At 42.7% G+C, this 23,924-nt stretch overlaps 1 protein-coding gene across 1 annotated transcript in view; it reads left to right on the top strand.

The window, feature by feature from the left end:
* Positions 1-990: 990 nt before the first annotated feature.
* The window catches only part of scfd2 (sec1 family domain containing 2), an 88,178-nt gene continuing 65,244 nt past the window's right edge, over positions 991-23,924 (top strand). The window contains exons 1-4 of the mRNA XM_034581881.1: positions 991-1,913; positions 2,369-2,537; positions 13,518-13,645; positions 19,952-20,127. Of these exons, the coding sequence (XP_034437772.1) occupies positions 1,100-1,913; positions 2,369-2,537; positions 13,518-13,645; positions 19,952-20,127 (1,287 nt within the window). The 5' untranslated portion in view covers positions 991-1,099. The remainder of the gene's footprint in view (positions 1,914-2,368; positions 2,538-13,517; positions 13,646-19,951; positions 20,128-23,924) is intronic.

Raw genomic sequence — 23,924 nt, 5'->3', positions numbered from 1 at the left:
CAGTTTGTCAGGTCCAGATCCACTAAAACGATTGCAGTCTAACACAGGACTCCTGCAATACATCCTCCCTCCATAAAGGTTATATTGTTCCGGTTACTGAAATAGTTTTAGAGGTGTTTATTAAACTGTGTGATAATTTTGGAGGATGTAGTGGTGCAATTGAACTACAGACATTTATTTTTATTTACTGTAACACACCCTCACTCATATAAATGGACTGGGCGATATAACACATGTCTGTTAATTATAATATAGTTCAATAACAACTCAGACTTCATCTGTTAAAACTGAAAAAGGGAAATCAACACCTCTGTGAAACATAAACTGAACATTAGCTTGGGTTTATTGCAGGACTAAATTAGTTTTAGCTAGGTGTACCTAAGAACATGTTTGCAATGACAGGGGAGAGAACGTGCCAGATGTTAGTGTACATGTCGGTTGTTGACTGTTAAAACTTACACTGATATAAGTCTTCTTCTCCTTCATCCTGGACTATATCGTCGACAACTTCAGAGTCCGACTCCGAAGACATTTTAAAGTAATAACAGGTAATTTCAAACGGTGGGAAATGTCATATTGGAAAACAGGAGAGATGGATCACACGCCACAGTGATCCAGTCTGACGGTTCAAGTGGTTTCCATGGAAGCATCAAGTGACAGCGCCTTGTCATTGGTCAGAAGCTGCCTCGTGCCGGGTTAGCCAGCAGTTAAATTAAGCTAACTGCTGTAACTGTTGGTAACAATAAATAACTGCTGACATAAAATATGTGTATATGTTTTTTAAGAAATGGCCGTTCTGAAGTATTCCTTACCCTTTCCGTAATAATGACAGTAAGTTATAGCGACCCAGTAATTTATATTAATTTGAAAATAATCATATATAATATAATATTAAACCGTCTTTAGGGGTTCTTGGCAGTTGCGCTCTGGATGCTGCCTATCTCCATAGCAACGATGCAGCTCTACAGTGACGTGTTTGTGCTGCGACGCGCGCCTCGCCACGTCACCTTTGGGAGACTCGTGTGTTTGTTTTGCTTGTGCCCCGCAGATGACAGCTCTTCGGTTCCCTTGCGTGTAGCTCACACCGCTCACCGGCAGAATGCTGACCGCGGAGGACTTCTCCCGCTTCCCGCTCCTCATGTGGGAGAAAGTGCTGTCGAAGGTGAAGAAGGCGGTGGTGTTTATGGATGACGAGTGCGCGGAGGCTCTCCACTGGAGCGGAGGTGCCGCCGCCTTGTTGGAGGCAGGAGCCCGAAACGTGAGGCAGTTCTCCAGCTTCGAAGCCTGCGGTGCCAACGAGCCGAAAGCCGTGTTTGTGGTGAGCACGCTGCTGAAGGGGAGGACAGTGGACGTCATCAAAGACGTCCTCTCCCTCAGCCACTTCCAGTACTGCGTTGTCCTCACCACCGTGGCTCACTCCGTCCACCTGCTCGCCAACAAGGTGACCGCGGAAATGGAGGGCACCCCTGTGTTTGAGCAGTTTGAGGAGAAGCTGTGCGAGTGGATGGGCAACATGAACTACACAGCTGAAGTGATGCACGTGCCGGTGGTCTTCGCCCCCGTGTCACAGCAGCTACTCCTCACTCCCATGTTTGCCCACCTGTTTCCCCTGCTCGGCCCTGACCTGGCGACAATCAATGAAAAACGACCAGAGAAGAAGAGATTCGGGAGCCTGGTCGATGTAGACATGAACTGCCTCCCTGCTGAGCTGCAGATTGAAATCAAATCCTTGACGTCAGCGTTAAATGCGATGTTTGAGGCCACAGGCACCAAGGAGGAGAGCTTCTCTGTAGGTCCCATGAGCCGCATCATAGCAGCAGAACTGGCCAGTCACCCTCAAGCGAAGAGTCGAAGGAAAACAGCCCCTAATAAAGCGTCGATCATCTTTGTGGATCGAACGATGGATCTTACAGGTGAAATCTCCCTAACCTTTGGACTAGATCGTGTCCCATCGATCTTAAACTTTGTATACACATCACAATCCAAAACGTCTTGGCCTTATTTAGCATAATCAAATTCAATTAAGCCCATATTCACAAATCACAATTTGCCTAACAGGGCTTAACAAGGTGCAACATCCTCTGCCCGTACCCCCTCAACAAGTGTAAGGAAAAACTTGGAAAAAAATTACTTTTAATGGGGGAAAAAAACCTCAGAGAGAGTCACAAGTTAGGGATCTCTCTCCCAAGACGGACAGAAGTGCAATCAATGCCACGTGTATTAGAGCACATCAACCAAATAACTACATTCATGAGAAAAGACATGATAACACTACAACAAATAAATTGACATCTCTATGTATGCAGAAATTGATGTTGATATATTTCCACTATTTGGTCGTATAAATTCCCAATGTGTTGGTTTTCAGGAGCTGTTGGTCACCATGGTGACAACCTGGCAGAGAAGATTCTGACCGTGCTCAAACCCTTACCTGGTCATGTGACAGATGTACAGGTGGATATGCTGGAGCTCACCAGTCTGCAGCGCACCCCTCTCTCCCAAAACACCCTGGCCCCCGGCTGTCTCGCACAACACCAGTGAGTGCATCTCTACAGACCATAATTCTAGAATGTTCATTCATTTCAGTAGCCGCCACTATTGATAATATTATGCACACACCGTCACTGCTTCACCTGTATGTCTGCACTGTACCCTCATCTATATGTCCCCACTAAAGTTTTCAAATAGAATATTTTGGCAATGCATTTAATGCTTGAGTCTTTACAGCTCAATGTGTATATCAGACCCAATATGACACTTAAAGGGATAGTTCACCGAAAAATGAAATTTCGCTAATTATCTACCCACCACTATGCCGGGTGGAGGGGTGGGGGAAGTGCTTGAGTCCAGAAAACACTTTTGGAGTTTCAGGGGTAACCAGAGTTGCAGCCAAATCCAATACAATTAGTAACTGGTGATCAATTTTTCAAACGTAAAAAATACTGCTCCTGTGGTGTCAACCAAGTGTGCATAAGCATTTAAATTAGTTAATTAATTAATTGAAATGGCGTAATTTACACCATGTTTTTAGATTAAATGTCCTTTGACATTCTCCTCTGGAGCCACATTCACGTTTTCATGCACACACCTGAAAACCTGCACACAAGCTCTCGCCCAAGGGCATGCACGGGGTGCGCGTTAGCATTGCTACTTCCGGTAGCAACGCTTAAGCTTAAAACATGGTGTAAATGACACCTTTTCGAGTCAAATGTGGATGCTGGGGCTTCCGAACATTTGGATGACACCACGCGAGCAGAAGAAGGGGTCACAAACACTTTTTACCCCTGAAACTCTAAAAGTGTTTTGTGGACTCAAACACTTCACCCACCCCTCCATCGGCACAGTGGTTAGTAGATGAGTGAATTTATTTTTTTCTGTGAACCATCCCTTTAACATATGATCAGATAGCAAGGTCAAGCCGTGTGTTTTCAAGAAATGAGTCCCAATAGATGGAACTTGTTAATTTTGGGGAGCCTGGGTGATTTTGAAATTAAAAACACTGGAGCATGTTTGGGTGCAGCTTTTCTCTCTCTGCCCTATCAACAATTACAATCAAGATTACGGAATGTTTTTCTGTGCAAGCCTTAAGCGCTTCATATTAAAGTTCCCTCCAGGGAGAAGAGGTGAGTTTTTGTGCTCAAAGAGCTGCACTTCCCATTAGGAGGGCAAGACCTAGCTCTTTAAAAGGTCTATTGTAGTTTCTGCTTCAGATAAGTATACTGTCTCAGAAAGTCTCGCTTTCTAATTACAACCAATTAATTTGATACCACATAAATTAAGTCAAAAGAAAAATATTATTAAGGAAAGCCCTCGGTTCAAATATACCATCTGGTTTTGGCCTTTCTGTGCTGTCTCTGCATGGTCTCCCTATGCTTGTGTTTGCTCTACTGAGCTATGATTAAAATGTCCATAATTATGAGTTTAGTTTAATAGCACAGCAAATATTTGTATTACTGCCGACAAAGAGGGGATGTTCTTGTCTCCGTTTGTTTGTTTGTCAGCAGTATTGTACTAAAACAAAATGTTGGTGCATATCCGGACTAGGGGGCGGATCCAGTGATTTAGTTTTGTCACTGTGAGATCGGATGTTTTTCATCATTTTCATGGATTTCTCAGAGAATAATTCATGGATTTAATGAAAGAAATGTGTCCATGTCAGGCAATATCATGTGACTGCTATTTATGAGTGTGAGCAATTTGTGCAGATCCACATAAAAATCGAGATTTGGTTCATGTGAATGTGGTTTCAAAAGGAAACTTTTAAGCCCTGTTTGTAAAAACTGGAGAACCATTTCTATGAGATTTTGTGGAGGGGTGGGGCACGACTCTAGGAAGAATCCATCCAATTTTGCTGCGGATCCAGATCAGAAGGTGGATTCACTTGTGAGATAGTGTCCTTTCGACATTTCCACTGATTTCTCAGGGAATAACTTTTTGAGTCTTGATGAAAAATGAGGCGTTTGTAGAGGACTGATATTTATGAGTTTGTGTGATTAGGTGTTACATGATAAACTTGAAGGGGAATGTTGGGCTGTGGCAGATGTTTGCGCTCTTCTGAATGCCATTCTCGTTGATGCTTTATTGATTTTTATCCATTGACAAGGATTGAGGTTCAATTTATCAAATTTGACTCCAGTTCCAGATTTGGTTATTAAATCCAAATCCTTTCAAATCCCTTATAAAATATGTTATGTAGTTTGTATTGTACTAGAATGAAGACAGCCTATTTAAAGTACGTACCATTGTCATTTCCCTCTGAGCAGAGGTCAGAAAAGATCATCAAATCAAAGTACCAACTTGTACCGAGGTCATAAAAGAACCCATACCTCCTGCTGACATGACCACAGTATACATACATACATGCTTTTTTACACACTTATTCCATGTGGTCCAACCCACTTATGTACAAAGATACACTCACCACCCAGCACCATCCCCCACTGAGTGGGTTGAGTGGCACATGACCAGCAGTAGGTGCCCGTGGTTCAGTGAAGCCTGCCTGGAGTCTTGGCTGTGCAGATGCACGTGTTCGGCGCCTGTGGTGGGGCTGTTGTACATGGCAGGGATTAGTTCTACATCATGTGTTCCACTCCCGCTTTGCCCCTTCATGTGGTTACAGGAGGAAAAGACTTTGACTGAGAAGAAGAGTTTTGTGGCCGGAGCTGTCATGCAGTCTTTCTGACCGCTTTGAGTTCATGATCAGGCTCAGACATGCACTACGTTGAATGCAGCAGGGCCTGTTCTGAGATAGGTGGGTGGTTCATTTGTATTGGAACCACGCTTAACTCTCACTGGTCCGTGCTGTTTAGACAGCTTGTACAGTAGCAGATAATGCGTGCACCGCCAGGGGGAGGTTGCACTGACCCTCAGATGCAGGGGTCAAGTATGGGGCACCTCAACCAAACACCTAATACACACATGAATGCATATCTCAATTTATTTTAGTTCTAAAGGTGAGTAGTTTCTGTACATTGATGAAATGTTTTTACCTTGTAGGCCTTTTGGTGTCGGAACAAGCCTATCTTCTCTCACTGTCTGTCTATTGGAAAGAGTTACGTGCACGATGATGATGGATAAAAGACGCCAAGTCTGAGCAGATGTTGAGTTCCCAGCATTTAATGTTTGCAATCATTGATCCAGATGTTTTTACCAAATATGAAGAGTCTCAGCCAAAAAAACACACTTAAACACGCACACACATCTTAGAACATTTAGATGACCGATCTAGATAGAGTACACAAGCTCGAGCAGGTGCTGGGAGACAGATAGATGAAGACGTGTAGTAAGTACTGCGGTGGGTGCTGTGTTTGTGCGGAGTACATGTCTAATCGGGGCCGGCGGGATCAGTGGGAGCGTTATTGCCTGTGCTATCTCTGAGCAGATGGCCTAGTTGAGCCTTATCACAGATGTTTGGGAGATTGAAGTGCTGCTGAGGCACAGCAAGAACCAAGCCAAGAGTTCCCACTTCATTTAAATGCCTTCAAGTGCACAGCTCGCCACGGACAGTCTATGTCAGTCATCCTAATATGTTCAAGACAGGGCTCTGTAAATGCATGTTGTTAGAGGTGTACTTTCCTCAAGCATGAATCTCCCCTAATTCTACAAAATACACCAAAGTACACGTTTCGAAAAGGGACTGTTTTTTTTGCATGATGTGAGCTGTGCAAAACACTAGACCCTGGCTCCATGTGGTTTGATTGTCTATGTAATAACTCCCCTTCTGCTGCCTGTTTATACACCTATGATTTGTTGAACTATTTTTAGCCTAAACCCACAGCGTGTTTTGATAGGTTTTGTTATATAGACCGACTCAAGCCCTTAAAATATTAGGTAGGGACCTAATTTGGACCTTTTGTATGATATTTCCTTCAGTAATTCCAGGATATTTTTAAAGATTACCATGTCTTAAACATTCTGTGGGTGGTTGTTGATTCTAGCTCTCCCTGCAAGACCCCACACTTACTTTGCAATTACTGTCGTATTGTCTTTCATAACCTGGTGTGAATTTTCCTGATCCGACAACCTGACTTTGACTGTGTGGTTTTAGTAATCATGCCAGAGAGAAAGTGTATTTTGTGTGTGGATGTGTGGGCGCCCATACACACACACACATCTGTGCAGGTTTTAGGTTTCTCTACTCGTACTCGTAATAGTACCTGGATGTACATTATGCATACTGTATGTAGAAGGATGAAAGTGCCTGTGGAAGTGTTTTTTCGTATGTACGTGTGTTTATGGTCAGGTCCCATCCAGCCCAGTCTGTGTAATTTGCTGTGCTTGGCTGCACAGTCCTTTTTAATCCTGAGTAGGACTTCTGAACCCCATTGGCAGAGGGCACCAAGTTTCCCTTAGTGTCAGACTGAACCCTGCACCCCCATCATCTGGCTGCCTTGGACCTTGAAACCTGTGGTGAGGAGTGTGTGTATGTGGGCAGAACCGAGTACGGGTGGCCAAGGTGCTCTGGGTCTGCCTCAGGAGCTGCTGAGCCGGAGCCAGGCAGAAAGAGTGACCGCACCCTGCCATGAGAAAACACTGCAAGGCTGCCATCTCCTCAGATCTGCCCAGCAGATCCTGCGTGTGCACCAGGGAGGGAAAACACCTATTTCTGTCCCAGCTGGGAAATATGAGCATGAATAAAAAGACGTGCACACTTATTTGTGTTCAGGCCGTGTGGGAAAAGTAACAAGAAGAGAAAGTAGAGTGTGGAAATGAGAGGGCAAATGACAGACAACTGAAAACTGCTAACCCTGTTGTTACCCCACCAACAATGAAGAAGAGGGTTTGACGAGGGGCCACATTCTGTCTGTGGTGGTTCCTTATAGTGTAGAGATAGTTTTGCCATTCTATACTTATAGTGAACAGTGGCATAAACAGTTGAATGAAGAAACAGTCTTTCAAGTGATTTATAGACTCACCAACATCTTTGCATTACTTACTGATAACATGATCTCCCATACCGGCTGAAAACTTGTTCCTTACAGTAGCTAGTTTCCATGTCCCACTCTCACCGTAGTCGATCCTGCAGCCAATGATAAATCTTGGTCTGTGGAAAAGCAATTTGTTTACACAGTGTGTGTGTGTGTGAGGCACAACAACATTTCTGAGGGTTAATATATGAATCATGGTTAGTTTAAGGTTAGGGTTAGGCATGAATTGGTCATTGGGGGGGTTAGGGATAAGCTTTTGGTTAAAGGCTGTCAACAATGAATGGAAGTCAATGCAAAGTCCTAACAAGGAGAGCTGTGCAATCGTATGTGTGTGTGTTTCAATACACAGGAAGTAGAGGTCGTCATGCCCACAGACAATTGCCTTTTCATTTCACGAATAAAACTGCCATTCTTAAGTAAGAATCAATTTTGCTTGTGTAGTTTTTTTGTTTGTTGCTGCAAAGAGTGAAGCTCAAGCTAAAATAGTCACAGTTTAATGTGGAAGCCTTCACCGTTCCCCCTCTGAGCCATATTTGTCTGTTTTTCCAGGAGACTTTCATCTAAGAATTTGTCACAGTGATTATATCAGCCTAGCCCAGAGGTCAAAGATAACTTCAGTTGTTTGCAGAAGAGAGTTGTTATCAGTCAGAAAGTGGAGCTTATAGCCACAAGTGTTTCAGATTTCCATGATGTCCCCTGGTCCGTCTATGATACCGTCTCTCTTTCTTCTGCTGCCTAATTCAGTTTTCACCTCCACTGCAGAACAAATCTCTTTTTGAAAGCCACATCACATCAGTCATGTAGATTAACATGTACGTTGTCACCATGCTCCCATCAGGACTTTAGTCCTGTATACTGTCATCTGCTCAGTAATTTGATTTTCACTGCACAACGTAGACTTACAAAAGAGCATGTGCACATTTACTCAGTGAGATGATAAAACTCCCCAATAGACGGCACCGTACACCTGCCAGTTCAACTTCTTCAAAGAGCCTCTGCTGCTGGATTTTATTTGAAATGTTAAAGAAGCCAAGACACATGAGGGAAGGAAGAGACTCCTGTGTAACTGCCTATATTTTTGGAATAACTGACATAATATCACATCTGTATTCTACAATTGGAGCCAACATCAAATGTTATGCACTTTTTCAAACTAGTGCGGTGCCTGTTTTAAACCTGTCTGTCTGGAACGGGTTCTTAGCTTGGCCTGTAAAAAGGAAACTGTAAAACTGACCTTAGAAATTGAGTAAGTAAAGACCTGCAGGACTCAGTCCACAGAACCCTGAAGCTGCACCACCACTGCTGCACAAAGAGCTGCTCACCTGTTTATTCAAAGTTTATTAGTATGGAAGTATCACGTGTCTGCACCTAATTTGACTGTGCACATTCCTGGGCCTTAGATAATACACATGCCAAGTATAAGGATGAACAGTGCTGGAGATATGTGTTCACATAGAGACAGACAGACGGAGAGAGTCTTTCCAAACTATCACTGTAAATGTATAAATGTAAGTTTACCGTGTAAATGATACATCTATACTTTAATTAACACACTAATGTAATTTAAAGGGTTTCTTCTGTTGTATTTCATTGTTATCAACTGTGTTCTTTCCTTCAAAAACCTAAATTGTAGTCACAAAGGATGTTAATAATGTATTTTACATATTAGTAGAACGATACATGGAGTCATCACTGAATAATGCCAATGAGCGCTCCTGTTACGTCTGTGTTGGTTTGTTTGAGTTTTTTTTCTTGTGTATCTCTTCTCCCTTCCTCACTTCCTGCAGAACTCCTCTACCTCCTTTTTTTTTTCTCCATAAATCCATCAGGTCATTTGTCCCTCTTGCCAGGACATACAGACACTCAAGGCCAGGTCTGGTTTTGGTCCACTTCTCCCTTTCCATCTCATGTAATGTCCTGTTCTACATTGGGATGTTTACAGGAAACCCGGCAGTGTTTTTTTCCCCCGTTAAAGACACTCCATAAATTACGTCAGCGAGGAATGGGGCTGACCTTGCACAATTCTAGTTGGTTGTTTCTGTTCTATGTAGGCCTGTCGGAAAATACTCCGATCATCTGAATCATCTGCACTGGGAAACAAATTACAGGCTGGTTTATGCAGTGTGCTGAGTGTGACGTTAGACACGCTCTATCGCATTAAGGTTGCATTAGCATGCACTGGGGAGTGCTGAAGTTTGTGGTTGTGTCATGTTGTACAGATGCTGATAAACACAGAGAGGTGGTGTCAAATAGTTATGAACTGTGAGCTGCTCTGCTATCTAAGTTTTTGGATATATACAAAAACTTAGATAGCATCAAGCATCAAGATGAAGGCAACCGGATAAGCTAAGGTTTGGTTTCAGGGAAACACAACTACAAAAATAAATAAAAAGGTGATGCCATGTGAACCTCAGAACTACGTAAATTATATTTAGTTTCTATAGAGACCTAAGGCTGTAGTTACAGGTTTATCTTTGTTTCGTATTGCCTGTGTGGTGCCTGTTCTAAACACACCTGTTTAATTGTCCTGTTGGGACGCTGGTTGCAGTTGTCTTTCTGAAACTGTAAAAGTGACCCTCAGTAATTGAGCCGTGGCAAGAAAAGACCTGCTGCTGGACTCATTCCACGGAACCCTGAAGCTGCACCACCGCTGCTGCACAAAGAGCTATTCACGTGATTATTCAAAGCTCAGCAAAGCTCAACTCGTTACGCAGAACCCCCCCCCCCCCGAAATAGAGAATCAGTTGTCATTTCCGAATCATGAATCGCATGTCCAAATAGCACCAAATTCAATTTACTTGGATCCTTAACAATACACATATTAAGTGGGAAGCTGACAAGTAACGGTTCTCGCGATATGCGTTCACAAGCAGACAGACATTTCTGGAATGAGTCGAGTAAATGTCCTTAAATAAAAATACACATTAGATTATTTGATTTGAAAGATTTGAATGTTTTTAGTTTCAGCACTCAGTTGCATTGTAGGTCCTATTGTAGACCCCATCAGCAAAATGCAGGGGAAAAAAGGGAAAGCTCCTTGCTAAGCTAATTGCTCCGATCCAATGCCTGAAGATGAGCATATTAACAATGTTATCAATTCCTTTTTATAGAGGCTGGACCATATATGATGACAATGTTCACATTTTAAATACAAAGTTCAACCTAGAGATATAAAAGTTTGGGGTATAGTAATATGATTTAGAGAAGTGAGGAGGACATGTCCCTGCCATCCCTGTGGAAACGACAACCTTGTGTTTTACTATTCAGAGAGTTTAACTTTCAGCTCCCGACATTTGAAGATATGAACTTATGAGATTTCTGCCAACACTCAGTACAATAGTATCTGATTTAATTTCACTTGAGGTGCTCAAAGCTTTGAGAAATTACTTTTACATACAGTCACTGCAACATGCCTTCTCAGAAACAATATCCTGGATACCTCCATATAATTCTCAGACCTCAAAGTTTTATTGGAGTTAGTTTGTTCAGTAGAAATATTCCCCATGAAAGCTGTCGACAGCATGTTAAGTGGATTAAACAGAGAAACTGGGACAGTCTGGAAAGAGCTGAACTTTTAAATGTCATTTTTCGATGGTTTGAATCACCACAAACAAAATTACATTCGCATCTGAAATCTCAGAAGCACACGTCTCAAAAATCTGTCGAATATAACAAATACTAGAATGTAAAATAAAGTAATTTGAATGAGCTGAGCATTTAAAGACATGTTTCCACTCCTCTCAGGGGGAACCATCAACCGTGTGTGTTACATGACTCGGTTCTGAATCATGTCATGAATGCTGAATTTAGCAGTGGGAGTGAGGGTAGAGAAATAAACACTTAAACGTATTTGTACACATGAAGGGGGGTTGATGAGGGGGCACCGGAATAGGGAGTAAATTTTAAGAAATCCTGAGTCAGAACAGTTTGAGCCATTCTTTTCTTCTGCCTCATTCGCTTCCAGGAACACTGTCCCCCTCCTCACCCCCAACTCTCATTAATGACTTGGACAAGGCCAGAGGTATTTCAACACTTAAACAGGCACATATGTGGACATTCTTTCACGTAGTACGCACATCTCCCTTCAGTTACAGTATGTGGTGCTTACCTGCCTTTTAATGGTACAACACACACACACACACGCACGCGCACGCGCACGCACACAAATTTAGTGGAATTCAGTTTGTCCACAAATGGCCAATCTCTCCAGACACTCTCACTCACCCTGTCTGAGCATGTCAGAGAGGACACTGGCTATACTGGCTTCAAAAGTCAAATGCAAGAGTGCCCCCTTCAGGCGAGCAGCCTTTTCAGCAGAGAGAGCCACTCTGCGCTTAATGCTTGCAGATGGCCAAGCACACGCACCCCACACCCCCAACCCCCTCTCATAGTATGGTAGTTACTCAGCAAGGTCCCTGGCTGGTTATGGACCCTGTCTCACACCCTGCCAGTATAAACCTCACCCCTCACCCCTCAGCTCAGCTTTACACCCCCCCTCGGCTTCGTCTGACCAAATGGCCCATGGAAGGCGTCAGGGGAATAGGCCGGCAGGGAGGCCATAGTGTGGGCAAGGAGCCAAATGAGAACCATATTTCATTGACACTCTGCCGAGGGTCTCCGTCCTCCAAGAACACACGGATGCACAGGGTTGTGTGCAAACATATACCGATGCATGGTTAAAGCATCCTCAATCACAAACACACACACGGCTGCTCACATATTGCTGGTCAAGGCACACTGTTGGTGTTTCAGCCATGACAAATATGTGAGAATTTATGATTTGCGTAATAGTATAAAAGCGTCAAGTACATGGGAGGTGTTGTTCTGTTTGATTAACTAGAGTATTTTTCCCAAAGTGACACCATGTCGTAGCTATTGAGTAATAGCTACAGTGAAGTACTTATTACTCACATCTTAATCACAGTTTAAGCAAACAAACAGGTTGTCACAAAGCACCAGATTTATTTTCTTGTTTCTCCCCAAAAAGTTTTTTCTACCGTAATCTGCCTTTACATTAGACTGTTGTCCTGAGGTGAGCTGTGTTTGCCGGTCTTTGTGTCTGGCTCTAGTGTGAAGATGGCGGGCGTCCCAGTGTGAGCCCCTCTCCTCCCCATCTAGCCCCAGCCCAAGGTCTGGAACAGATTACATCTGATATTAAACACATGGCAGCAGTTAGAAAGCAGAAAAGGCGAGAGAAGAAAAAAGTTTTAAAAAAAGAAAGAAAGAAAAACAAAGTGGATTTGTCAACGAGCTCCCTCCTACCTTCCCTCTCTCTCTGTCCTTACCTCCTTTGCTCTCTTTGTCTCCTTCTCTTCACAGTTTCTGGTCACTCCTGAGAGAACAGAGGAGATCATGTCTGCTGTTCAGTGTAGCTGTCAAAGGCAGAGACTGGGAGAGAGATGTAGACTGGAGAAGTGGCAGTGGCTTTTTATCAGGACAAGAAATTCAAGAGTAAAAACAGACAGAGCAGTAAAATAGGATCATAGCTTGAATTCAGATTCAGAGAACATTTCATAAGAAAAAGTGTCACTTTCTGTGAAGTTAATGATGGTGAAGGTCCTCAGTGACACTCTTTGATTCTCTCATGAAAAGACTAAGGGCTGTTTCACTGCTCATGGCAGATGGTAATGGTCTTACCCACATGCCTTGTCTTGTCTCTCCCTTCGGAGATGTGGATCACAGTGTTTCATAACCTTGCAGATAATGAGACCAGGGACTGAGATGGTATCGGGAGGAGCCCTGGTCTCCAGACTGTCTTGCTGTGTCATTGATGTAAGGACAGCTCTGAGAAGTCCAGAGGAATGTTGGCACACAGACACTTTAGGTGGATTGAGAACATTCTAATGTTCCCTGCGCTAATTTCAGCTTTTTCCTGTTAGTGGTCCCATCGGGGAGTCACCACTCCCTGGCCAGCAGGCTCTCAATCACAGAGATGAGCTCTCAATCACGTCCATGTGTTTACATTCAGAGGCCCGCGTGCTCTGAACACACGGCAGGAATTGCAACAGTTGTTTTGCTTGGTAGTAATCACACAACTCCTACTACTGTGTTTTTCCCCATACTGACCTTTGTGATTGTTCTACCTCTCAGGTCACCTGCAGCACAGTCACTGTGGGAGGCCATGCTGACCAGTAAGCAAAAAGAAGGGGTGATGGAGGTCCGGCGGCAGTTGGTGGAAGCGGCCAGTAAGGAGAAGCTGCCAATCAAGATGAGCATGGGTAAGATGCAGAGTTCTCATCTTATTTCTCATAGAGAAACACAAATTCACACAAAACACAGAAACTAAAAATAAATAAATAGTAATTTTCACATTGAATAACATGAGTAAAAGGTATTTTTCTTGGAGAGAAGTTCATGTTAGTGTTGCAGTGTTTTGTGCAGAACCATAGCGCCTCCTACTGAGATCCAGGATCTTTGCTGTGTATTTGCCCATGTGGCCACAGAGGAAATCTGAACCACATGTTGGCTCTTTGACACGCACTCATACACACACACACACACGCACACACGCACACACGCACACACGCACACACACATGCTCCTGCGCACACATGCTGCTTTCGAAAACTTTTGTTGTCTGTTAATGAAGCAAAGGGGCTGAAGCCAGGGATAAAAATATGTGTAGGCACGCAAAAATAAAGTCATTACATGCACTCTTGTACCCTGCCCTTGTGCACATTCACCTTAATGCTAACCCTCTGACTCACATAAGTAATGGATATACTGCATGTACATAAACACACACACAGGTATCGGACTTATATGCAGGTTAGCATCTGACTGAAAGGGGATGTTAAAAGGGAGGGGCCTTGTGGTCCCTTGGCTCCTATAATCTAAGAGGTAAAAAAGGTCTTGTCTCTTTTAACAAGCAGGTTGTTATGTTGGAGGTCACACACACACACACACACATGCACACAACACTCACACCCTGCCAAGCAACTACATACACTTTCACACATTCGTGCTAAACAGCAGCAGCCCTTCTAATTCAGGGCGACAAATCCACAACAACAAGAACGTAGAAAGTAAAAATAACAAAGAGATTGGAGGGACAGTAAAAGTGAGAAGGGATGAAGAAGGTGTAGCATGAAAACTGCTCCCGCCTGCTGACTGACAGCGTGTTGACTTAATGTCTTTGCCGAGAGAGAGAAAAAGAGAAAAGTGGGGGGAGTGGGACCAGCGTCAAACTCCTCACATACACTGAACCATTATACCCCACTGGCAGAGGACCAGACTCCACAAAGTCCCCTGAGCTCCTGGCGCACCCCCACACAGTTCCCATCCCTACCCACCAGTACCACCAGCCGAGATCTCAATCCATCATGCTCTGCTCATTGGAGAACAGGCTGAACCCAGTAACACAAAACGCTTAGCGTTAATACCTGTCTGCTCTCTCAGTGCCCACTCAATCTTGAGGAGAGTAGAATTTTCCACCCTACATTCTCACTCTGGTGGGTTAGAAACCAGAGTGAGTGGGTTAGGAAATACAGTATCTACAACAAGCCTTGCCTTCTCACATACACACTGACCCGACTTGGCTCCTTTTCATCACAACAGGATAGAATCATCCAGAGAGAGACAGAGAAAATAATCAATTTCTCCGAGCTGGAGTATGACCTGTTAGGTTTCCCATAGCACAATGGGATGATGAAATTCTCTCGCTGTGTGTTTGTATGTGAGAGCGAGAGAGTGTGTGTGTGTAAAGATTTGGTTGTGCAGAGTCCATTTAGTGTTTATCTTGGGTGTTTTTGCTCTTAGCGGGGAATAAGTTAGACAGCTTTGGTTTCATCGTCCGTAAATGTGCTTTTATCTGTCCATCTGCGCGTGTGTTTATGTGTGTGTGTATACATATGCGTGCATCACAAGCTTATACAGTTTGTGTGTGTACTGTGTGCACTGATAGCCCAGTGTAAATGAGATGTGTTGTCAGGGCCTCTCTTCCTGTGGTGCGGCTCTAGGAGTTTTCACAGCAGGGATTGTATTCATAATTTTTTTATATTGAGATTTAGGGCAATGAAATAGTGTAATTTCATTCTAGTTTCAAATGAGCATTTATTGTGTTTCTTTAAAAATGCTTTTGCACTTCATCTAATACTTGATTCATGGCTTTTCTTCTTAATGTTAAAGAATCATGCCAACATTAGACATATTTTGGGACCTTTACGGTTCTATACAGTTCTATGCAATAATAGCAATCAGTCAGTTAATGATGACATTATAAATGTGTTTTAATTGGACATTTCTTAGAGACATACATGATACACACTGCTCATGTAACAACTTTGACAGCATCACATTTCAAGTCACTCCTAAACCTCTCACATGGATTGTTACATTTATGAATAAAAGAACAGGTCTCAAATCAGGTCAGACATTATTTGTGATTAGGGCTTAGTGATAAAACAATATTAATAATTATTCATCAACTGCAATATAACAAAAGTTTACAAAAAACAACCTTCACTCAAGATCAACGCTTATGGTCATAATTATCGGATTTGACTGACATGAACATGTTTATCTTGAGAACATGTTTTGGCCAAATTGCCAAGCTCTATTTGTGATTATAAGAACTTTAACACATACCTCATGCAAACACAGGATGTTAGCCATAGCAATGTTGTTCCATTGGTTGGTTTCCTGCAATGATCCAAACTGAAGTACCACAACAGCTATTGGACAGATTTAGATGAGCCCCTGACTTTTTTCAAATTCGTGGTTTGACTGAAATTTCACAAGGACTTTTGGATAGATTGCTATAAAATATGGTGATGTGTTTCCTTTATGGTGATTTGAAATAACATTTCAGACTTCGGGTTATTATTTAATTTTGTCCAACACTTTTGTTTACTACCAAATGTCTGCAAACCTAATGACATTCACATCAGTCTTAGCTGTACGCTGCATGTGCTAAATAATGTTTATGAACATGGCAACCATTTTAACTGCCAGACGTCTGCATGTTAGCATTTTCATTGATAGTATATTGATATAAGCATTTAAATGAAGTAATGCTGCACCTACGTACAGTCACAGAGCTGCTGGAATGGCTTTTGACTTCTATGTTAGAGGTATACAACACAACTGCACCAAAACAAGAAAATGTCACTAATAAGGTCAGAATTTGTGAACATCAAAACGTAGGCCAGCAACTGCACTCAAATTTCAGTCCTTAAGTCATTTACATACATTTGTAACTGAAGAGAAACCACAGATAAAAAAAAAAAAAACTACGACAGATTCTAGTGAGAGTCTGTTTAGTTTTGGCGATGTAGCTGCCCTGTTACCCTGAGCTCTCCCAATTCTTCACAGTACAGTACTGAAAGGAGCCCCAACGTGCATCCACAAATGAAAGTTTCAGGACTTTCCTCCTCTTGGACTGCATAAATAAAAATCTCTCAGCCTTCCTGTGTCCCCCATCCATGTAGAATTACTTATGAGGCTGTCCAGCTGCTGAGGCAGGTCACCACTCGGCTCCACGCTGACAGCAGACATCACTTAGCCTCTGACTAACCCTGTGCACCTCGAATGCAAGTCATCTTCCAGTAACGGGACTAAATCACCGGTGGCCCCTGCCCCTTTTTGCATTGTTCAGGACTTTGATCATGGCCGAGCCTCAATTGCCACTTCTGCACATCAGTCTGAAATGGACAAGACCTTCCAACAGTTTATAGCATGGGACTGAAAATGTGATTTGTTTTATTGCTGCTCCTGCAATAAATTCACTTCTAGGACCATTAAAATTGGGAAAGGGTTCACGTTTGTCAAGACAAACACTGTATTATACTGTATAGTATCAGTAGTGGGAAGTAACTAGGTACATTTACTCCATAACTGAACTTAAGAACACATTTGAGTTACTTGTACTCAACATAAGTATTGGTATTTTTGCAACCTCATACTCCACTACATATCCAATGGAAATATTGTACTTTTTACCCCACTGCATTTATCTGACAGCTTCAGTTACTTTTTTAAATAATGTATCTCCAGATGCGTTAATGCTGAATGTTTGGGATAGAATGAAGGATTAACTGTTTCTTTATGTGTTGACAAAATATAAAATATATGCTTTAAAAAGTGCCTGGGATTAGCCCCGAAAATGCATCATCACGAAGCTGAAAACGGTTGACTTATGCATTGCTCGAGAATAAACTACTCAACAGTATATGAAGTACTTAAATGAGCTCAACCTATTCAGATACATCTACAGCAGTAAAATATAACTGCTGTAGATGTTATATTGTTATAGAAACTACACATTTCTGCAGTTGTAATGTTACTCCAAAAATATCAGATTGAATAGTAAAACATTTTACTGCACTAGGAGTAGTTTTACTTATCATACTTTAACTACATTTTGCTGATATTACGTAAATACTTTTACTTATGTGAAGTTTTGAATGCATGGATAATATTTTTAAATAGTACTTTTGTAATTATTTTAAAGGATCTGAATACTTCTTCCACCACAGCTGTTGAACAAAACAGAGAAGTCGAACATATTACTGTACCAGAAAAAATTATGCTTCACACACAGATATTTTTTTTTAACATACTGATGTTTTCAGTCACCGCAGATTAAAGAACGTGTCATTAAATGCACTTACAGTTCCCTGACTGTACATAATTCAATTGATTAAATGGAAGTACATTGTCTTCTTACATGTACTCTCTTATTTATTAGTCTAAGAATTACAACCTTTCCAGTCCTGCTTCTTACTCCACTCCAGAAACACTCGACTATGAAACCAGAGCTCAGCTGACAGATCTTCTCCCTGAGCTTCATTTTGCATCTGGCAACAAGATGCCTGAGGAATCACAGAACTTTTCAAGGGAACTTAAGTGACATAGATAAGAGCTAAGGCTCGGCCAGGGCTGTTTGATTGTGTAATGGAGAACAGGTTTTTGTGTGGCGAGTTCTTCTTTCTGCTTTTTCTTTAACATTTTCCCAGTCTATCCCAACTGGTCAGCCCGAGCTGTAAAGTCTGATCACATTTGGCCTAACACTGAACCGTTCTCATTGCCTCATCTCAGGTGAAATTATGCTTGGCCCTGGCTTTGGACCTTTTTCCTGGTTCTAAATTATGGTTGGCATATCAAGCTCGGTGAACCATGGTTCCAACTGCCTGGAGTTTTTATGACGGGATATGTTCACAATAAAGCTTTTCAGGATTTGGAATATTTCTGGACTGAAGCTTATTCTTTAGAAATACTTGAAACTTGACTCCCTTTTGTAGACATTTCTTCTGTTCCCCCCCGAAATTCCACTTAACACACTGAATCTTTCAGCTCACTTTGGAAAATAGGTTTCTCAATAGGGGACTTGCAGAAATCTGTTTTGCTGTGGGGTTAACTTATCAGCCACTGTGAATATTAGTTGTACTCACTTCCCTGGACGATTCCTTTCGGAAAATATTTCACAAATGTACATTCACGTTTGCTGTTTAAAAAAATGTGTTTTCTTTACATTTTATGTGCCTTGATTCCATATTGTATTTAGTAATATGAAGCTTTCCGCTCTATTTTTTATCCTGCCTGTCTGTTTCTCTTCTAGTCATGTGTTTGGCCTCGCTAAAGAAAACACTGGCCATGTAGTCCAACAGGAAATACTCCCACATCTGGTGCTGGTTCAGAACATCAACATGAAGAAGTGGGCTTTATGGGGAGTTAATGTGCCCCCTCTCTATCCCAGCCCCTGACACAACCCCACGTACCTCCAGGCCACCATACACACCCCCCTTTACGCCTTACAGCCTTTACACCACTCTTCCTGTGTCTCTGTGAATCTTCGTGGGAAGGGCGGGGCGAGGGAGGGGGTCCCTAAATGGTGTGAGGAGTCCAACCTCTTTCTGGTGCCTCTATAAATAATACGTCTCTGATTTACAGTATTAGTCACACTTAAGAAGGGCGCTTAAGAGCTCCTATCTGTGTTGCTGCACCTCGGCTAAATGCATGCACACACACACACACACACACACACACACACACACACACACACACACACACACACACACACACACACACACACACATTTATATATAATCTCAGTGATGTTTAGTCATATACTGTGACTCATATAAACATTTCACTGAAAAGTCTGACAGTAACTCTCAACCTGCTCTTGCACATATAAAGGGTATTGCTTCCTGGCTGGCACAGCCACACTCACACACATACACACCTCTGCACGGCTTGTGCTCTCACCCAGCCTGGGGAGCTTTTGCTCATTAAGATAATATTATTGTTTGCTTTGGTATCAGTCATCCCCCCCTCTTCCCAAAACTGAGTATATGATAGTTATTAAAAAGGCTGTTATGCTTGGGAAAGGTTGTCTATTTGTTCTGTTTTCACACTCCATTCTTCCCATCAGGAGGAGTTATTGTGTATTTGTGCTTGCATGTGTTTGAGTATACAGAGTACAATTGTGGCCTTTATATACTGTGTGATGAGCTTTTGCCAATTTTGATTGATGATTTTTTGATGACATAACATTTTAACAGTGTCTTCTTCTCTGCTTGCAGGTCGTGTGACCCCCGAGCAGCTGTGCTCTTACGCGCAGCTGTTTCGGAACAGTTGGGGCGCTCTAGAGAGTCACTGCGGGTTGCTCCAGCTGGGCCTGGCCACGGCCCAGACACTCCGCCACCCCGACCTTCCACGCTGGGACTCCTGCCTGGCCTTCGAGCGCCTGCTGCTGCAGGTCCGTCCTCATCTTAAACAAACCTATTGTCCATTTGTGTTACAGCGAATGGCAAAATAATTAGTTTTTCGACAGTCTCTTTATCTACAAAACAATATTTCTGAGGAATGCAATTACCTTTTTAATATAAAGGAATGCAGATCTAGAACTATCTAAAAGTATGTACACATTATTTTCAAAGTTATTCCAAAACCATGCCACCCTGATAGAATTCAGGAAAAAACTGTATATTTACTGGCAGTTAGTGATTAACGTGGTGATTATTCTTTCACATCTTTCCCTTGGTAAATATTTTATTGCCAGTGCTCTGCAGGTAAGTGGGTACTTGTGGTTCTCTAAACGGTGGCCAGAATGTTGTGTTAACTGACACAGACAGGAAAATACGCAGATTCCTCTCCTTCATAAACAAGGTCAGTTGTGTTTGTAGGGAAAACATTCAGATCGAGTAAACACTGCGCAAAAAATTCCAGATTTCCACTCATGTTATTTAGAAAATATAGGGATCTAGTTTACAAGGCCAGACTGAGGCGGATGTACACGTGTGTTAGACTTTTGAAAGGTCAAAATGCTAGTGTGCTAGAGATCACCAACAGAGGAGATGAGGGAAAGTTGGATTGTAGGAATAAATCAAAACACAGACCAGCAAGTCATCACTTCTCACTCTAACATCTTATTCCAGATCTTAACCTGCGATCAGTGTGTGTTCTAAACCCTTTGTATCACCAGGGTAACCAGCTAAACAGCGCCATACTATGAGCTAACTAATGCTAAAGCCAATTCCCCTGTCTCTTACCTTTCTATTTTCATTGAGTCTTTTCATATTCCTGAAGCTGTAATGTAAACAGTAGGACAGCAGAGTATTTAGGAGCTTATTAAACCAAATCACGGAAAAATAAAACAAGCTTGCAGCAGTGCCCCATGCCTAATTGGAATTTGAAAACAACCTCATAAACCTTGGACCTCAGCTGGGGCCATTGCTGGTTTATTAAATAAAGGAAGAAGACTTTGGGGCTTAAAGTTCCAGTATTCATTTACTCCATGACTCCACTTTGATCCTCTCCTCTATGGTTCTTCACTTTACCTGGATCATTCGAAGTACAACGTTCTCACCACTTTGTTTCAGTCTCAGAGCAATCAGGCTTCTGAGGTGACCGTGCTCTCAGGTATAAGTGGGTCTGGTTAAACTGATGGTGACTGTGTTAGTAATAGACAGTTGTTGTATTTAGCTTTGGGATAGCATACATAGCACTTGGCCTAGATTCAAAGTGGCATTCTTCAGGAATCAAATCTCATAATCAGGCCTTGAGCGCAATGTGAGAGCTGGTGTTTGCAATCAAAACGGGCCGGAGTTTTATTGCGGTATTAAAGGAAATGAGCTGTTTGTCCTCTGTGCCCCCTGTGTTTATTTAATTTCCATGCAAGGTTTACGCTTTGGCTTTGACATGGACAGAGAGAAGTTAATTACATTACAAAATGGCGGGATGAAACGCCTTTCAGCTCTGTCTGTTGGTCAGGGCTGTGTTTGCTCTGCCTGAGTATGTGAGGGCTGCTGTGGGCACCACTAGGCAGAGCTGGACACTCCATCGGTGGTGGACACTGGGAGTTTATTCAGGCCAGCTCGTCTGTGGTGCACAGTGGCCAGTGGCCGTACTGAGGCAAAGGGCCATCGAGTTCATGGGCCGGCCTGGTTCATTCCACTCCAATGATTTGTCTGTATAAAAATGTGTTTACTATTTTGTGACTTAAACTACAACACAGTGGTTTACCAAACATTGTATATGAAGTGGACGACAGGACAGGTCCCCAAAAGTGAAGCCAAACCACAATGATCGCTCCTGGTGGCTGGCTGCAGTATAGATCATCAACCCCGCCTCTCCATTTTAGTGGATCGAAAATGGACTAAAATTAAATTATTATTATTATCAACATTTTAGCTAGCTCTTATAACACTGAGTTTTGTTAACATGTTAATTTTCATGGTAAATTTGGTTTTATTTACTTATATGATGACTGAAATTGGGTGAAAATTCGAATGATGTCATCTGTACAACGTTGGCAGTAATTTATCCCGGTTATTTTGGCATCATTTTTTGGATGGTGGATTTTGTATTCAGTCTACAGCTGTGTCCCAATTTCGTGGGCTGCCAAGAGTCCAAACGCTGAACCGAGATGAGACAGTCTGGTCTTCTAACATGTGTACCATTAGCTGTTTGGTGGAGTTAAAGGGTGATATCCAAGCATTGGCCATCTTATTGCTTGCCGTTCCCGGTACTTGGCACACTGCTGTATGCCGCGACTAGACTGTCCTACACTGCAGCCTCTTAGTATGTGGCCCCTGAATTGAGACATAGCTGAATTGTCCTACTCATGAGGTGGTGCTTTAATATCCTGTAACCCATGTCAGACGTTGGAAAACGTTTGGTGCTTTGGCAGACTTTTAATGGCTGCCTTTGCCAGTAAGACGATATACCTGGGAGGTTAATAAGATCTGGGCTCAGCTTTGGTTATGCAGGTTGACATGTTAGTTGGACTTTGATATACACTGTTTATACTGCAGTTGGATTTATTACCCCCACAGTATACTACTTATATTTATGTGAAATGGCCACATATCTTCTTGGCTGGCACTGCCACCCTGCCTGTATCTGTACCCCCACCCCTGCTGCCCTTGGCCCTGGCTTGCCTGGCATGTAACTGGGTTTTTGGTCTGAATGGGGCAGATTGAGTAGCCTTGGTCCAGCTCCAGCCCACAGTTAGAGAATGTGTCTGCTAGACATGGTCAGCGCTGGTGTGGCCCAGGCAATAGGCAACAGACTCCCTCTTTCACCGCTTCCCAGAACATCACAGGCGCACCGCACTGCCCTCCCATCAACAGCCCAGTCAGAGCCTCTCCTTCACCAAGCTAAGCCTGCACACTGCTACTGTACTTCTCTCCCAAAGAGAATTGACTTGGAACAAGTTGCAGCTATAAATTTCTTCTAATGACAGACATTTTAAGAGCAGGATTGTCTTTGAATGTCTGTGCAGCCACGTCACTGAACATGGGAGCGATTACAGCAGTGCAGTAGAGAGGAGCTAACCTCTCTCACCCCAGCCTGTTGCTTTCCTCCACTGGGATTACGAGGGCATGCCTCTGCAAACATTCAAGCCCCAAATTATTACTGGTCACAGCACAGCTCAGACAGAAAGCTGCACTCGTCTGCACTGGTCCCCCATCTCCCATGGGTCACGCAAATTGCCTACCTGGTTCATATCGCTGTCTCTACGGTATATTTGTGTTTAAGTTTGTAATACTATGTAATGTATATAAGTTTAAATAGAGCTCAATGAACCCAAACCCAACGGCCTTGGTATTCATTTTATGAAAATAGAATTCCATGGCAGAATCTTTTTTTAAATTGGTCATATTCACTCATCATTTATCTTCACATACAATAATATCCAAATCTACTGTATATGCTGCTGTGTCATGTATACTTGTATACAGTGTGTATATATAGTAATTGCATACAAGTATTCAGCCTGATAATCTAGTCTGTTAACCCCCCACCTCTGCCTAAAGACTCATGACCCTTCACCTCTATCCCTCAAACCCTCTTGGGCATTAACTGACCTGTAGAGGTCTGCATTGTGTCAGGATCCTGGCTAGCATCATTTCTTATGGCGACAGAGGAGGAAAATGTTGATATTCTTCCCAAGCGACCTCTTCTTATCTTAGCTGCATGCCACAGACAGACAGGGGGCTGTAAGCCTGTAATTGGCCTTTCCCCAGGGTATAGAGCCTGTCCCCTCATCCC

This window comes from Hippoglossus hippoglossus, chromosome 4 (genome assembly GCF_009819705.1).
Source record: "Hippoglossus hippoglossus isolate fHipHip1 chromosome 4, fHipHip1.pri, whole genome shotgun sequence".
Classification (NCBI taxonomy): Eukaryota; Metazoa; Chordata; class Actinopteri; order Pleuronectiformes; family Pleuronectidae; genus Hippoglossus; species Hippoglossus hippoglossus.
Note: the sequence above shows the minus strand (reverse complement) of the source record. Positions and strands in the feature narration are given on the sequence as shown.